The sequence below is a fragment of the Phragmites australis genome, chromosome 21 (assembly GCF_958298935.1).
Source record: "Phragmites australis chromosome 21, lpPhrAust1.1, whole genome shotgun sequence".
In the NCBI taxonomy this organism is placed as follows: Eukaryota; Viridiplantae; Streptophyta; class Magnoliopsida; order Poales; family Poaceae; genus Phragmites; species Phragmites australis.
Window position 1 is genome coordinate 6728721 of NC_084941.1, and position 18111 is coordinate 6746831.

Genomic DNA, 18111 nt, shown 5'->3' on the forward strand with positions numbered 1-18111 from the left:
CCTACAGATTGACCAATGATTGAATGAATTTACATGTTGGGTAAATTAAAGAATCATGGTAATGTTGTAATAGTGTAAAATTGTAAAGTCAAGTTAATATTTGAGTTGGATAGTGTAGACCTCAAATTATATTGGTAACACATTGAAGGTAGTCACCAAGATGATGAAAACCTTTTAGTAGTGGGGGCATAATCTGTAATTCTTCAGTAGATACCATTAATTCCACTAACTTGTGTTATTCAAATCTTATCTTGTGTTAACATTATGTAGGTAATCACCAAAATTAGTGTAGACCTTCTTTAATTCATATTCACATTGGGTACGCACGTAGATGATAGTTACTATGTGTAAACATAGTGTAGATCCCACAATAGTACATAGATACTACCTTGTGTATGGTCAATATGAGATATGAATTAAGGTAATCACCTTAAAAGGTGTAGACCTTGGTTCCAAATTTGATATTGGGTACGCACATTAAGGATAGTCACTATGTTTAAACATAGCGTTATTAGCGTAGATCCCATAGTACTATTTAGAGTACTACTTACTGTATGACCAATATGCGAAAGTTTGGAATATAGTGTTATATCAAGTGGAAGAGGTAATCACATAGTTTGCAATAATAAGTATTTTGCAAGAAATATAATTTCTATTGCAAAAACAAAGTTGTAAACATATATATATATATGTAATAAGAATGCATAAGGGCAAAATGCATGTAACATATAAAATTTCCAAAGAGAACAAGGACTGGAACATATATATTTACAACATAAACAGAACAAATCATAATTATAGTTAAAGACAGGGGCTATAACGTGATTTTACAGAACTGTAAATTTAAATATTGAAATTGGCTACAAATATTCTGAAACCCCGAGGGGTTTTCTGTAAAAATGCCATTATTTCAATATTTTTCGGCTGATGGGCTGAGAGAACTTGGGCTGTGACCTTTTTGGCCTTTCGGCCCAGCCCATAGGCGCCCCCCCCCCCCCTCTCCACCGCATCATATAAAGCCTGGCCGGTTAGAGTTTGGAAACCCTAACCGGCCTTTGTGAGCCGCCGCCGCCGTTTTCCTTTTTGGGGAGCCGTGTTGGCTAGGTTGTGGGGCCGCCAGCAGGGGGAGAGGGCGGCGGTCGCCGGCGGCAGTCGTCGGTCGAGCCGAGAAGGGAGGCCGAGCCACCGTGCGTGAAGAGTGCCGGGCCGAGTAGAGGGGCGGGCAGCCGAGGTCAAGCCATCGGTCGAGGAGTTGCACTGGCTGCCGGCCGAGGAGCCGGGCCGCCGGCTCGGCAGGGGGGTCGCCATGCAGAGGAGCCGAGCCGCCGGCTCACGGGGGGTCGTCGTGCAGAGGAGCCGGGCCGCCGGTGGCGAGCCGTTGTGGAGGATGGCGCGCCGCCCGAGCAGCCTGGCGGAGCAGGTGGCCGAACTGCCGTGGGGAGCGGGCGACCGAGCCGCCGGGGAGGATGGCCTAGCCGCCATGCAGAGCGGGTGGCTGGGCCACCGAGCGAAGGAGCGGCCGAGCCGCCGTGCAGAGAGGCGACCGTCGGCCGAAGGGTACACCGCCCCTTTCCCCCTCACACGCACACGCGCCTGGGCGCGTTTAGAAGCCCCCAGAGGGGAGGTCGGAGGCCGCAAGGGCCCATGACCCCGGGCGGAGGCCCGGACGGCGGTTAGCCGCCGCAGTGGCGAAGCGACGGATGGTGCGACCGACCGGCGCAATAGGGGTAACCACAGTGGAGCCGGCAGTGGATGAAGAGGAGCCATCTTCTTTCTTTTTACCTTGATATGAGAGAGACCTTCGAGTCTGCTGTGGTTCTTGTGGTGGCCGATCGGCCCTTTCTTCTTGTTCTGTGTTTTTGCTCAGTGGTGAAGCGTGCTGATAACGTGTTTGAGTAATTTTGAGAGAGTTTGAGAGAGTAAGAAGTATTCATTGATGGCTGTTTATACATATATATACATGTTCAAAGGGCATAAACATGTCCATTCAATAGTGAATAGTTACCCTTCGGATAATAACTGAAAAACAATTATATTTGCTAATGATATTTGATCACATGTTTAATTACGAAGAGATGTCCTTTTGTAACAGGCTCCATCTCTCTCACAAACTCCTCTAACATGCCAACGAGAAGCAAGAAGGCGACAAATGCATCAATGGCGTGCCCCTAGCTCGCGATGGACACACAGTCTCGAGGAGCTCGCCCTCCTTCTCAGCCATCATGGCGTCTTCTTCCCTTATCCCCATCACCAAACACATATTCAAATATGCAATCGAATCTTCACCCTGATCCTCGGGTGCCTCTCCACCATGGATGCTCCATTAAGTTGATTCATAGCAATAATGAGTCACTCGACTGATGGATCGAGGCGTACCATTCATCGCCATGCCAGATCCATTCATCGCCATTGCTGCCACCTCATTGCCTGCTGGGTCCTGCACAGCAGCTCAAGCAAGTTAGTGGGCCTAAGGACGAATAGGGAGCCAAGATCGCTCCCTATAAATGGATAACGAGATGGATGACTTGTGGTTGTTAAATATTAAAAGAGGTATTAGAAACTTGTTGAAGCTATGTTTTAAAATAAAATTCTTAAATTTAACTATAAAGAATGAAATTAGAAGACTATTAGAGATGCTCCGACGTCTGTAATTGTGCTGCCTCTATGGATATTTATTTTGGACCTTCATTGCATCATTCTGATATTTGTGCGTAGGATAACGATTCCCTCATCCTCCATGCAAAGCTGTTAAAATCGCAGATATAGATCGGACCGCAGATCCTACAAAAAGATTGCAATTTGTAGGATCATAACTATTACGATCGTAAAACTGTACATTCTACTGATGAGAATCGTAGAATCACTCCAACCAATTTAGATCATAAAATTATAGAATCACAGTAAAATCGAGATTCTCATAAAATCAGTCCAACCAATTTATATCATAAAATCATAGAATCACAGTAGAATCGAGATTCTGACAACCATGCACCCATGCACTGATGCGTCGGATAATGACAAAGAATACCCAAGCACATATAAAGTTTCAGCACATCAGCAGAAAGGCAAATCGATAAGCAAACCATTGCTAAGAAAACCCACAAATCTGACACAGTACTGCAATCTAAAATATTCTCCAAATTTACCAGTTAACAAAAATTGGATTGTCAATATAATCTACCTTTCTGTTGAAAGTACTATGCACCCCATCCACATCTTGGTAATGTTACAAAATGACAACAATATCCATGCCTTGTCTCTTATCTGTCCTCCCCAAATGTACCGAGAATTGCAAGAAGCCAAGAACTACAAAACACCATGCTGAAGAGAGCAGAACCTGAAATCTACATACCATGATCAAATTCATTGATGGAATTGCTAGCTCGTGCTTCCAAATATTAACAAAGAAAATGGCAGCCAAACATTAACAGTTCAGCTCCAAAATTTAAGCACAGCAATTGAATTTACATCCCCCTAAAGCACCAATCAGAACACAAATGGAACTAGGCGACCAGGAGGTGCCCTCCACTTTAGCACCATTTGAGACTGTTGAGGTTGTTGCCTTGACACTGCAGGCCGCGCTCATCAACCTCCCACCCAATTTTTCCAGCCAAACAAAAATGTTTGCACAACAGGACAACTGAGAAATATCGAATCAGACCTGCACAGTAAAACTTGTAAGTAGCCTTTGGTGTTACTGAATCTGCTCAGTGGCCTCCCCAGGACCAGGGTAGCCACCAACTTCACTATTCTTCCACTTCCCATACAAAATCATCCATCGCCAACCAAATTCAGCCAGCAAGATCTGTTCACGGCAAATTTGGAAATTAGAAAAAGGTTGCAAGACAAATACTACAAGACAAGTATATCGTTATAAAAAAGTTATCAGACTTGTAGCTGTAGTACTAATCAGAGTTCAGAAACCCGCCGAAAATAAGTAAGCAGTTTTCCTAGGCCTGCTGTTCAACCAGCTGTCTTGGGGGCTAGTTCTGATCTAAAACAGCCAACTTTGTGCGTTCATGTCAGTCTACAAGGACACGGCCAGGTCAAGTACGGTTTAATCGCTAGAGAAAATAAGATTACAGTGTTCCCTTCATATCGCAATACAAGTCCACCCACCCCGGAGGGGGGGGGGTTCCTGTGAAGGCGCACTAAGTTCTGCAAATGCATAAAATTGGGTGTACAAGTTTTAAAACATTCTCCAAAAAAAAAACAAGGATAGACGAGGCCATGTTCTATACTCATGTAACATTTCAAGAGCAAAATCAATTGCATTGCGAGAAATAGAAAGTGCAAACAGTGCCCAAACAACTATTCACCAATGTTTGCATAGACGATCATCTAGCGTGTCTAGAAGATGACTAGTCGCTAGTCGAAGCCTTAGCGTCTAGGCCCTCTAGATGGCTAGTCCGTCTAGACGGTCAACTTTGGTCAAAAATGGACTAGTCAGTGAATCTAGATGGTGGGTGTACCTAGTCAGCTACATGCGCAACTAAGCGCCATCTTGGCGATACAGAGTTTGGCGCCTGGCTGGTCCACGTCCGAGTAGGGATGAAAACGGAAGGGATAAATCCCGTTCCGTTCCGATCCGTTTTCTATATTTTCTTGTCCGTTTTCGAGAGAAAATGTGAATGAAAACGGTTATGGGATTTTTCCGACCGTTTTCGGATTTCCCGTTTTTAATCTAGAATTTCCCGTTTTTCTAATTGAGATCTAACTTCAAAAATCACAATGTAGCCCACATACCAAGCCCGGCCGGCCAGTCCAAACATAACCTCTATTCCAAAGTTCAACCAGGTCCCAGTGGTCCAGTCTCGGTCGGCTGCTGACCTACCGATATTGTTCAAGCTCTTGCACCACCTACAATCCTAGTCTTTGTATGATTGTATGTTATGCCGAGTACTCGAGTTACGACATGATAGTTATTTTTCAGTTGATACTTATGTCATTACGTGGTTTATCTGTGTATGATATAAATTATTTTTGTTGGTGTAAATTAATTATGTGTCGCGCCGATGCTTGAAATCATTGTTCTACGGATCGGTGTTCTCATTTTAAATTATCGGTTCCTGACTGATACCCGCATATTTATGTTCGGATTGGTTCGTTTTTGATATCCCGACATTCCCGAGTTCGTACCCGTTTCCGGCTTTCCCGTTTTCGATTCCGTTTTCGAGAGCAAATGTGAAAATGAAAACGGTTAGGAGGTTTTCCCGACCGTTCCCGTTCGTTTTCATCACTACGTCCGAGGATTGTTTTGGCCGCGTGCGAGACCAAATTTCAGCCCTGAAACTATTTCCCGTACCGCACAAAACCTAAACCAATCCATCCATTCCCCATTCATCCCTCGACTCTCTCCTCTCATTTGTGGTGGCGCCGCCAGTTTCAGCCCCCCGCGCCCACGGCCTCGTCCGAGCCGTCACCCGCTGACGTGCCCATGGCTCCCACGCCTGCACCGTCATCCCTCCGCTCCGCAAATCCCCTGTCGTGGACAGGTACTAGCTCTTACCCTCGGATCTATCTATCCTCCTCAACCGGATCTATGCTCAAGCTCTACTCCCCTCAAACGGGGCACTCTGGAGCCCACATTGCGGCTGCCACAGTTGGCTCAGGCACTGATCCAGCACCCGCAGCATGGTCGTCGTCTCCTTGTGTGTGTGGTGTGTGCTCTGCTATGCTTCTGTGTTATGATGATTATTGATTGATGAACTAGAGGGCAATGGATGATTGAAATTGCATTTCTGTCTTTGGAAGGTATGCCTCAAATCTCACTTGAAAATATATTTGTTTGCATTTTTGCTGCTACAGTACAAAATAGCTAGTCACGGGGTGACTGACTGTCTACGTCTAGCGTCTAGATGAACATTGATATTCACTAATATATGTATCTTTTGTCTTTTTCATCTCTCAAAATAAGTTTACTCATGAATTTTTTTGTGGAGGCATATAACATGTTCCCCCCTTTTCTATTAATTGTTTGAGACTTTGTGAAACATGATACACACAACTTCCATGAATTTGCAATACTTGGTGTATGTTCACAGGATAAGCCTATGCTAAGTTACAATATACCTTATCCATAAATCTCTGTTTGTCAATCACTCACCTACATTTTCGAGTTATGTGCAACTGCTCTTCCATGCTAGAATTATTTTTGAAAAGCATGAAACTAGAAAATGTTAATATTTATCTCTCCTTTCATAGAAAGGGAGAGGAGGCAGTTTTGAACAGGGTAAGAAGCTGATTCTCATTCCATCTAGGGCAAGGGGACAGAAAGATATTTTCAATAGAGATAGCCAGATAGGTAACTTCATAGAACTGGAACTTCAAAGGAGAGGTGGTTTGACTAAGCCCATTAGAAGTATCCGTATGCAACTTCAACAAATCATAAGAGGTGCATGCAATTATGTCATTCCTGGAAATAGTCTAGTAGTGTCCCATAATAATGTGCATTACTTTCTTGACCAATAGACTTAAAATTTTGCATTCAGATCAGTTGTGGTTTATTATTCCTGGTGTAGCTTTCTGGCTCTGCAACTGATTTAGCTACCTTCCCATGTTCTGTTACAAAATTTATCAAATAATATACAGTACACTTACACAATTCAGAATGGCGCCTCAAGTGATTCATCCCACACATCACCACTTCCATTTGAAGCATCTTCGCCATCTTCTTCCATGGACAACCTAATATATTCTCTATGCGCGAAACGATCCCACTCTGTTAGAGTTGGATTTTCACGTTCCTGCAATTAAACAGTATCAAATTAGTTAACTTAATAATTGGCAACGGATCTACAACTTTAATAATCACCTGGCGAATGAGGAATGGATCACGAGTTTCAAATGCCATGAATTTGTTGAGATTGAAAAGAATGTTGAATATATTTCCTGAGAGTTTACACCGTTTTAAGTCCTGAAGTGTAAAATAGCTCTCATTCTGTGGAAAGGGAAAGCTCATCAAATACAGTTTAAAATGCATCATGATTATATACGAGATTCTACCTCTGGTCCAATCATATCAATCATCTGGCATAATATGTCCTCAAACAGCACAGGCTCCTGTGCCATGCACTCCATACGGTGCAACTGCTCCTCGTAGAAAAATTGCATTTCATTGGAAGTTAAAATACCATTACCATCAAGATCAACGCACTTAAACCTGTAAGAATCATTTCACATGTTTCAATAAATATACAACTATAATCTGAATTACGGACTATGCTATGGCAAATATGCAACAAGCTAACACAAGTTGCAACTCAAGTATATGCACATACAGAAAAAGAATCTGAAGCAGGCAATGTACCTTCCACGCTGAAATTAAAAGCAGCAGGAATCTTTTTTTTTTAACTACATAAGGAAAAGGAGTACAACATGTTTGGCAACTAGAAACTGTGAAAGTTTGTTTGGAGTCCACCAACTCAACATCGATGCCTAGAGATCAAACAGGACATGGACACGAACAAAATAAATTTCTTGGGTGCTCCACCTTGGAAAATGGGGGTGGGTGCACCACCACCACACATTTAGATTGAACAGAATGACCTTACTACATGAAGACAGAAGGCACAAAACTACGAATGCATACACAGTTACCAGTATTCAAGGCTAGGCTCAGAAGATTTATCTTCCTCTGACAATATAAAGTAAACGAAGTCTTCATAACCCATCTTTCCTTCTGTCATGCTTGTGAATTTCCTTGGGACCTAAGTAATAGTAGAACAACCAATATCAGGACACCAAAAACAACATTTATGTAAACAAGTAAGTTCTAAATGCAACAAAGGAACAGACTAACCTGTGAAAAAACTCTATCAACTATTCTATATGTCAATGAATGGTTTCCATATCTGATAAGGTTTTCTTTATCAATCAGAATATCATGATCTGTGTCCAGCTCCCAAAATTTGCAGTAGATCACATAAAAGTGCTCATATGAGAAGTATCTGCATCAAACATGACCAGACTTTATCACTTGGAAAAATCATATAAGAATCTTAATCATATAAGAATCTTATTGTACTATATGAAGAAAAAATAGCTTCAAACAATGTAATCCCACACCACAAAAAATAGTACATGTAAGGCACAAAAAGTGCAACTCCATCGTGATAAATAGTACACCTTCCAATCACAAGAGTGTTGTTTTGGATTGCGTGCAGTCAACACGTTTAAACTTTGACCATCAGTACTTTTTTAAATATTTTGATTGAACTTCTGAAAATAGTATAGTTAGATTCATCTTGAAAAGTAGTTTCCTAATATTACAACTTTGCTATGCTTTAAATATATTTTGTACTAGTAATTAATGGTCAAAATAGTGTTGTTGACAGTGTCGATGTCCAAAACAACACTCTTTTGTGACTAGAGGGATTATAATAGAAACCACCATTATGCTGGGAACTCATGGACCGAGGACCGTGCACAAGAAAGGACATTGAGACAATCTGTTAACAACTCTAAACATTAATTACCTCAACACTTTGTTGATATCTTCTTCCTCATCCAATTGCTGAAGCGCAGCAATTAAATTTCCACGCTTGAGTTCTCTGAGCGTAAGATGGCCATTTGCAGATCTATTTATGGAGTAAAAGATTCTGTATATCACAGTCTCCGCTGAAAAATTATCAAGAAATAATTAACAATTGAAAGTGACACAGCAAATATTATGTTAAAAACATAATGGATAAGTGTGTTTTGTAGTAAAATATTGATAATGTTCCGGGCTTCAAGCAACCAATGCTTTCTTTTGCATACCAATATTTGCTAATTCTTAATCTAAAATGGATCTATGGATAAACAACTACCCTAATGTCACTTGAAAAGATGAATCAGTACATTGCTTCTTAAGGGAAAGAAACAAGCCATTCTTAATCAGGCTGGTGTGCCATCACTGCCTATGAAAGTTCAAGACAAGAACCACAATGTGACAGAGCAATCTGCTCTTAAGACATCGGCAGCTACAGCAGATACTGATAAGCTGTATCATATTTGAAGTATTGACACAAAGTGTTCAAGACGCAGACAAGATTATTGCAAAAACAGATAAGGCTCCACAAAAATAAAATTTAATATATCTAGCAGAAGGCTGATCAGTTCTAAACATCTAACCATCAGATACAGGACTTCCCTGTTGTTTATTTTCACATGTGCGAAAGTAAAAGAAATCTTGGTTTCTAAAGAAAAGAATAATAAAAAACATAGATAAGCACATCTAAAGTATACAATGGTACAAAGAATAATGCCGTTGGTTGCTAGTTTACTTGGATAACAGAAATTACCATATCTCTCCTGAAACTCTGGAGTGCCTTGTAAGAACTCTAAGCCAGGGTGAGTTGCCAGTAGTTCTTTTAGGACAGGCTTAAAGTCGTCCTGTACAAATTACAGAAAATACATAGCACCCCATCAATGAAAAAGAAGAATCAACATCTACTCCAGTTATCTATTCCTGTGTTAGCGCTAAGAACAGTCAAAGGAAAATAATGCTGACCTGAGTGAGATAGTTGTAACCCGGCTTCCTTAATATTTCAAATATTTGACTAGCCATATCCATAGTAATCTTATTGTCATTGATCCAGTAATCAACAAATGCATCCCTGTGTTTAGAGAAAGAATTAGATAACCCAAGCTAAATCTGAATACAATTGTTAATTCTGTGCAGAATAATCGGGATGAGAGATAAGACATTGTTTTTGCAACTTTTCATAGCTTACGACGAGAAGAAACAGCCTATTACATAGAAGCAAATTCACACATCTAGCATGGTAAATAGAATATATATACCAAAATAATGTGCCACATTCTTCAACAGTTGTTAAATACCCATGAAACAAAGCATAAGTTGTCTGATGTCAAATTTTACTATCACAGCTGGAATAGGATACAGCCACACAGGATGTGACACACTAGTCCAGGAAAGAGAAGCTACAGCAGTTCGATTGCAAAATGAATAAACTCATCAACAAAGTCCAGAAGCCTGCTTCTTGACAGTTTAAGCAGAAAACGGTACCAAAGGCATGCCAGGACTCAACAAAAGCTAGCATCAGTGGATCACTGCGAAAACACAGTTACAATAACCAGGTTACAAATTTCTATTTTCTTCTAGTCTACTTGATCTGTTGTTCTCGCTTCTTTACATTTCTCAAGGTTTTTGTGTTGGCTGCTTTGTAGTTAATAGCCTACAAATCCTTGGCACAGAAATATCCATTCCGGATATGCACCTCAGCCAAAAACTAGGAAAAGAAAAACCAGCGGATTTCCAAAGCCATGTGTTCAACAGGGGACCTATCACCTAACCATAAAATTTCATGTCCAGCAGTCCAGGTACTGGCCCAACAGGGACAACACTTCAACTTCAAAGACAGGCATGAATAGAACAAACTCGATAGACCAAAACGATCAAATGATGGCTTCATTATAAGGTAGCACCTCATTATCTTAAAAGACCTTTTAGTAATTGAACAAACCATGGTTTAATAACCAGTACGTTATAACTTATACGCAAAAGGCCAATATTAAATGTTCAACTAAAATGTCGACAACAAACGATAAGCTGTAGCATAAGCTGCAAGCAATATATTTGTAGAAGTGACAAAAGTAATAAAAAAACACAAACATGGTTGTCGTTAGATGGAACAACTGAGATTTAGCATATTTACAAGTTTCCAGCAAAAAAGACAAAGGAATCAAGACCCATAGGAAAACAAAAGAACAAACTGAAATAGGATAGAGAGACACTAGCCTGACATCTGAAAGTAACTAAAGTTCCTCAACTGGATCTTTAGACGAGCATCACTATGAACCTTGGATTCAGATGTCAAACACCATACCTTGAGACGGTTCCAGTGCATGCAACATCAATTTTCTTGAAAAGAACACTAGAGAAGAATGAAGGAAGCTTGCATATGTCTTTTGTCACTGATCTGAATTCTGGTATCGACAAATCAGATGTGTGAGCTTCAGAGTTCATTTCAATGTCAAACTGAGAACTGAAGCCCTAAAAGCGTTCACCTTGAATCTGAAGCCCCTCCCCACCAAAAAATAGGTGATCTATTCTAGATAAGCATTGCTCCTTCAGATCTTTTGAAGGAGGACGTCCATTCTTGAAGTAAAACTGAAGAACAAATTGGTTCAACAAAAGTAAACCCTTAGACAATGAGTGTAAAAATGAATATTGCAATAATAGATGCAAGCGCAGATACAAGAACCTGGGGTATAACCTCCCTCACTGGTTCGCTAACTAATTTTAGTGGAGAACCAAAAGACGATGGTCCAGCTCCAGATCCTCGTCTCATAACACGGGGAGAGCCAGAAGTGCTCCTAGGAGAAAGTGGAGGAGCGCTACCAGCAGGAAACATTGACGGTAAAGAACTACTTGAAGCAGCATTTGTGCTAGCAGAGCTCCCAGCAACATTTAGTGTAGCACCAGCTTTTGCATCCTCAATCAAAGACTTTACCTAGTAGCCATGGAAAATAAATTCTGTAAGAAACCATGCATCCCCACACAGGTGTCAGATCTTTCACATATGCACAAAGAAAACCTCAGCAATTTACAATAACATAACAAAGTATGCATATGTAGGTGCTGGAAAGATATCTAGATAAACACACACGTGAAAAATATCACACAGTGGCCAGTGCGTGTTCAAGTACAAAACTAACATTGTTAATGATCAAGAAAAACAACACACAACCAACAATGCAAAGAAAACAAACAGTCTAGCATCATTAGAGGAACAAGCAACATTAACCCAGTAATTCCAAGATCTGCTAATAACATTATCCTGAGTCCCACAAAGCACTGTACTGTCAATGCACGTTTTCTTTTTTCCTTTCCCTCCAGGTATCATACACTTATTATTTCATGCAAACATTAAAGCCATTCACTTCTATCTGCAACTGAGCATCCTTATTTTCTAATGAACACATCATATGGGGCAAACCGATTGACGAAAGAAACCAAAACATACCAAACCGCAGGAGAAGTCATAATTTTCAGTATCTCAATCTCAACATCTATAGCTTCCACCCTAGAAGATGCAATTGCTTAAAGTTACTGTAGAGCCGCAGGGGAAGTCATAATTTTCAGTATCTCAATCTCAACATCTATAGCTTCCACCCTAGGAGATGCAATTGCTTAAACTTACTGTAGCGACAGCATCAACTGTAACTAACAATGGTCTATTGCTGCAGTGCTGCAGATAGATATTCCCTTGAAAAAAACAATAAGATTAATATACCCACACGCGTGTGCATAACTAAGCTACCGAGGAGCACTTGAACACGATCACAGCAACAGCACAACTTTCTCAACGCATAAGCCACTGCGTCCAGCAAGTCAGCAACAGAGATTAGTAGATGGAATCATCAAACAGAATGGAAGGCATCAAACGGTGCCAGCTGCAAATTCCATAAATGAGCTAACAATCAAAGTGAATATCACTTGTGAAAGTTAAAAATATAGCACACTTGTAAATAGAACCTCTTAATTCGCTTGTTAGCTCATTTATGCGATCTGCAATCTGGGTGCCTGTGTCATAATGTGCTTGTAAAGAGAACCTCTTAATTCAAAACTCCTAGCCCAAGAAAATGCCAAATCAATCCCTACATTGAAGGCCTTGAGGTAAGTCCTTCTCAAAACTAATGTATGGCACAATCTAAAGCAAACTGAATACAGGAAAAGCTACTCACTTAAGCTAGTTTTCTCATAGAGTACCGCTGCAAAGATGTCATCAACAAGAGTGCACTCGCACCATTTCTTTTGTATCAACTGTAGACCGCCGAACAGAACTCTCTTAAACTCATCAACTAATGCAACACCAACAACAAAAACAACATAAGGAGACAGATTTGGCCCAGCTTCAAAGCGCATCAGGCTAGTTTCAATAGCATTGTTGTAACATGAAAAAAAGGCTTTGACAACACTACTCAGATCACTGTGCATGCCATATATATTATATAAACATGGTACATGCTCACGAGTCACAAAACTGAGTTATCATGTCAATATTCTATGATCATGCATTATACAAATACAGAAAAGCTAATTCATATAGGCTAAAGATCACCCCCAGCCTCCCAGCGAAAGCTTAAATATTTTATTGTCCCATTAAACCTCCATATTTAATTTGTTAACATAAAAAAGAATGTTCCAGAGAAAAGGACAATCCGACAAAACTGTCATCTAGAAAATTAATAAAGTCCTTCCTAGAGACCAGCATGAATCCCGTACACGAACTGTATGTGCACTTGAAGGCAGAGTCTTCTACATGTGTCGCTTATATCAACAAAGTAACTTAATTAGATCAAATAATCTGCTAGCAAAGGGCACCCCCGGCCTCCCAGACTGACAAAACTACAGATCCAACGTCTGCCAAACTTACAACGATCAGAGCCAAACCGTTACACGGAGACAACAAGATAAAGACCCACATATATTCATATAAAACAAGGAGAAATTTTGTATGCATGCTTCCCACTTGAACTCGATTTCACTTTATCGAGTTCCAAGCACAAGACACAGACGTGCAAAACTATGTACGAGCAAAGACAAACCAGGAGACTAAACTGGCAATAGACAGGTATATAATTCCATAAATTATACCGCATTCACAGACTGCCACAGGACCCTACCCTTGATCTACCAAACTCCATCATCATACTGCATCCCGGTCACAAGCACGCAAATGAGCTACGAACAGAAAAATATCGATCAGTACTCACTGCAGCACAAAAGGACACCAGCCAAAGCATCCCAACCGATATTCCTCCCTAGTTCGAGCATGAGATCAAGAACACGCGAAATTTATGCACAAACCACGCCAATCCAGCAACAAATCGAAAGGAGCACGCGAGGAAGGCAGGAGGGAGCGTGGAAGGGCTACCATCTTGTACGTCTCCGGGAACGCGAGCCACTGCGAGTAGAGCGCCTCGGGTATGCTGGAGTTCTCGCGGAGCGCGCCCGGCGCGAGCTCCGGCAGCTGCAGCAGCTCCGGGTCCAGCGCTGCCGCGTCCCTCCTCGCCGTCTCCACCTCCATTCTTCCCAAACCCTAGCGGCCTTCTCATGCACCAAGAGGGCCTCCCAAAAGCTAGATCTGCCCCCACGCGCGTGCGGACGCTGGAGCACGGGGCGTTCCGGCGGGTAGGGAGGGCGCGAATCGGAGCTCGGCGGGATCGGCGACGAGCGACGGAGGAGGATCGGGGGCCTGCGGCGGTGGGATCTGAGGCGACGGCCGGAGGCGGGGCGGGTGGAGGCGAAACCCTAGGCGGTGGGCAGGCGAAACCCTAGGCTGGGGGAGACGGGAAGACGGTGGTGTGGTAATGGTGGGCGTCGATATAAACAGCGGAGAGCAAAATAGATTTGTCTTTCGGATGGCAGTTTCCGTTTGGGCTATAGCTAGCTAATGGCACCCATGTTGCTGAAAATTGCAGGTAAGCCCCTCGAACCACTTGTTCTCTCTCTTGGACTGAAACTCAAATTCCATCTCTCCAAAATGGAACATGAGATCTAACAATGGATAGTTTTATGTTCGTTGAGGAACTAGGTTGCGTAGGTGATACTTATTTGTTTGTTGCGTTGGGGTATTAAATTAAGCTTTGGAGATCTGCATAAAATATGTGACGGTTTCACGGCTTTGCACCAGCAAATCTGTCGTTACTAACTCGAAAGCTGTGTATAGGGTAGTCTCTTGGCTTTTTTTTCGTGCAATGTTACTTAGCTCATTTATATGTTGTTTTGATGTGTGTCGTTAGAGTCTAGACATAGCGTTAAATGATTTGGAAGTCTAGAGACATGCTAGAGTAGAGCATATTTGTTTTCTGTATTTTGTTTGCTAGCTTTTAATATGTTGTTTTGATATACACAGTTGGAATAGGCACAAATATAAATAACTATGCGGAAAAGGAACATACATGAGGCACTCATTTTCTAAATAAGACGGATTCATTTTGAATGTTGCTAATGTAACCTTTTTATAGGCTATCATGGTATGCACCAATCAAAGTACAAGCATAATTCTAAATGGTAGAAGTAACATAGGATACTTGTATGACTCCACTGGATTTTATTCATTAAAGTATTTTTATAATATCTTGGGTTGAGCAGCAAAGTTACAATATAGACATAAATTCAAATGATTAGAAGAAGAAGAAATGGTACGATGAGATTAGCATTCAGGTTATAAATAATGATCGAATATGGCAAGTTAGTGTTATTACATTTTTAAAGGATCCAAATTTATTTGTTGATGTATTTATACAGGCCTCCCCTTTCCACTAGTATGTTCATTGCATTATCGCTGCTACTCCACTACTGCCAGGCATTGGCTCTCCGCAACATCCTCACCCCCCACTCGCCCTAGCCACCCTAAGCGTGGAACTCTCACCTAGCCACCTAGCGACACACCTAAGGCAAGTGTCATCATGTCACTTTGCCACCTCGAACCTGCCTCATGCCTTCTATAGCCATCTAGAGAGGAAACTATATCATCTACTCTAAACCCCTAAATCCTAAATTGATTGTTGCCCATTGTCTTCCTCCTCCTCCATTGTTGCACAAGGCACAATGCGCGCTAGATCGCTCAAGCGAATGCACTCGCTCGTTAGGAAGCTTTATTCATTTTATCTATACATAAAACATTACAAATTTGAATCATTCGTGATTGGAATTGTCAACAACTAGCTTAGTAAGTAAAATGGTGCACACATCCCACATAGGTCTTTTGTCGGAAACAGTCATTTTGTCCCTCGCTTTATCAATTGAGCATTAGTTTACTATAAGCATTGTTTGTCTTTCGCATTAGGCTTAATCCCATCACAATATCACATAAAAAATAAAAACATTAACAAGCATATTTGCTTGTAACCAACAGTCTGCAGCCTTTGCAATGGATGGTTTGCTTTTGTTTTCTCTTGTGCCACACTCCTCTAGTGATCCAAAGTCCAATCTTGCTCCTATCTCGTCGCTCTCCAAAAGGAGCTCACGGTTGACCTATCTGTCACAAAACTTCTGATGTATAGCGATGCTGCTACTATCGATGTTGTCCTCGCACGCAGACCTGCAAGCCAAGCATGCCATCTCGAAGATTTAGGAGCTCGAATGCCATCCTGAATGATTTAGGAGATGGATTGGAAGCATCGATTTCCAATGAGCGGATACATGGATCGATTGCTTGAGAGGAGTTGATATGTGGATGATCCCCTTTCTATTTTTCTTCTCCCTCCCTTTTTCCTTTACCTGGGGGGTTAAAGTAGATGGATAGGACAAGAAGGATATTTAGAGACTTGTGTAAAGGTTATTGCATTTGAAGTTATTATTTATTTAGTAATTATTATTGTTGGAGCAAGAGATCGTCTTGCCCCAGCAAGTACGGTGAGAGTTTCTTCTAAGGAGGAGACTAAAGCCTGAAGACGAAGTTTGAGAGGAAGGAATACCATAAATGTATTGATAGTGGAAAAATGGATCGATCTGGGGGAGTATCACAACATGACTTTGTGTTTGTGCACATCTATGTCCTGTGTATTGCGTTGAGCGTTCTCCTTGTGACCTCCCCTTTGCCCAGATGACCACAACCCCCTATTTATAGAGTGGTACGTAGCTTAGTGTATAAGTTATCACGATGTACAAACATCTAAGATATGGCCGAATTATTGGGTCTTATCTCGGATAACTACTTTTTACCCTACATAGAAGATAAATATCTATTGTGGTAATTATTGTGGTGCTTGCCCCTTGAGAGGTGAGCCGGTCGCCAATTGCGGCTCGGCGCTGCTTTGTCGGGGGTGTTAGGACGACTTTCATCGCACTGGGATGTTAGGATAAGCACCCCTTACACTGGCATCAATCGCACGTCACCTCGCGTCAAGTCGGTTGCAGGGGGTGACCTTTCTTTCTTGATATTGTCTCCGGAGATCAGCTGCATCTTCAGACTTCGGAAGGCCGCACAGGCACCGGAGGGGTAGCCCGAAGGGGTCCATAGCCTCCAGGGGCCAGGCCTCCTGCTGAGAGTCCGGATGCCGAAGGCTCCGGAGGGGCTTGCTGTAGTTCCGAGTTTTGGGAAGGCCATGTACGTACCGGAGAGATGGCCCGAAGGGGGCTGCAGCCTCCGGAAGTTGGGCCTCCTGCTGAGGGTCCGGAGACCGAAGGCTCTTGAGGGATCTTTGATAGCAGTCTTTAATCATTGTCCCCAAGCTGGTCTATTTCCCCCCAATAGTACCCCTCATTCTCTGACCTCAACGTTCGGAGGGGTGAGAGGATGCAGAGAAAAACCAACTCCAGCTTGGAATAGTAACAAGAATGCCCGAAGATAATTCCCTGTCCCTGAGAAGTTTTTCGGCGGGAACCGTGAGCGTTGATGGCGAAGCTCAAGGCTAATGGTGCATTGGTGGTGGCGACACACCCCGGGGTTTATGCTGAGGTTTGAGGTGCAGCCGGTGTCAAAGTCGAAGACCGAAGACGTATTGGTAGAGGAGGTATGCTCCGGAGCCTGTTGGAGTTGGTATATGCAGTATCAGGACCCGAGGCCGGAGGGGCATCAGTGGAGGTGATGCACTCCAGGGTTCGTGCTGAGGCCGATTTAGATTCTTCGGACTTCTTTGGTGATGGTTCTTCTCACTATTTGAGTTTGTCAGAGTGGAGATAACGTGTGAGATCGGGGAACTCCCCACGTTTGCCTGTTTGAGGACGGCAGGATGGGATGTGTCACTGGTGTATTTTGATTGGATAATGCGTGGGTTCGTTTAGGTTCTTATGCCCACGCCCCTGGCATGCGCTAAAAGGAATCTAGGTCATTAATGTGACAAGACGTTCGTGCGAGAAAATGAGGTGTTACCGTGGGATGTTGCCACCTATCGGTGGAATGACCAGGATATGGCCATGGGCCCCCATGGATTTAATGGGGGACGCCATGGAGTGACGCCATATCAGTTCCACTTCATCTCCCGGGCGTATGCGGCTTCTTGGCCCGGATATAAAGTTGGGGTCATCCGGCTAGATTCACCACTGTCCCACGAGCAAGCACTTAACCTTGACTTGAATATGGCATCGTCTTCCTCCTCATCCTCTTTGGAGATGTCGATGATCTCGACTGCTTCTGTTGGGGCTGGGTCGGC

At 42.4% G+C, this 18111-nt stretch overlaps 1 protein-coding gene across 5 annotated transcripts; it reads right to left on the bottom strand.

Moving 5' to 3' along the window:
- Positions 1 to 3118: 3118 nt before the first annotated feature.
- LOC133904113 (probable serine/threonine protein phosphatase 2A regulatory subunit B''delta) lies at positions 3119 to 14389 on the bottom strand. 5 transcript variants are annotated; one of them, XM_062345606.1, is made up of 14 exons: positions 13887 to 14026; positions 12694 to 12810; positions 11211 to 11459; positions 11014 to 11116; positions 10833 to 10932; positions 9494 to 9599; positions 9285 to 9375; positions 8478 to 8619; positions 7802 to 7949; positions 7600 to 7709; positions 7006 to 7162; positions 6815 to 6940; positions 6601 to 6746; positions 3119 to 3805 (listed from the first exon to the last, which is right to left on the bottom strand). In XM_062345606.1, the coding sequence occupies exons 3-13, from the start codon at positions 11358 to 11360 to the stop codon at positions 6606 to 6608; spliced, it is 1374 nt and encodes a 457-aa protein (XP_062201590.1). In that variant the 5' UTR covers positions 11361 to 11459; positions 12694 to 12810; positions 13887 to 14026; the 3' UTR covers positions 3119 to 3805; positions 6601 to 6605. The 5 variants fall into 5 exon arrangements, with proteins under 5 accessions (XP_062201590.1, XP_062201586.1, XP_062201587.1 ...); XM_062345602.1 differs by lacking the exon at positions 12694 to 12810 and having other exon boundaries at positions 11223 to 11459; positions 13887 to 14388; XM_062345603.1 differs by lacking the exon at positions 12694 to 12810 and having other exon boundaries at positions 6815 to 6916; positions 13887 to 14388.
- Between the last annotated feature and the right edge of the window lie 3722 nt (positions 14390 to 18111).

Coding starts and splice junctions, on each gene's coding strand:
- LOC133904113 (XM_062345601.1), bottom strand. CDS start 14,039: ATGGAGGTGGAGACGGCGAGGAGGGACGCGGCAGCGCTGGACCCGGAG. Junction 11,460..13,886: donor TCCCGGAGACGTACAAGATG/GTAGCCCTTCCA, acceptor CATGGCTACTAG/GTAAAGTCTTTGATTGAGGA. Junction 6,941..7,005: donor TTGATATGATTGGACCAGAG/GTAGAATCTCGT, acceptor CCCTTTCCACAG/AATGAGAGCTATTTTACACT.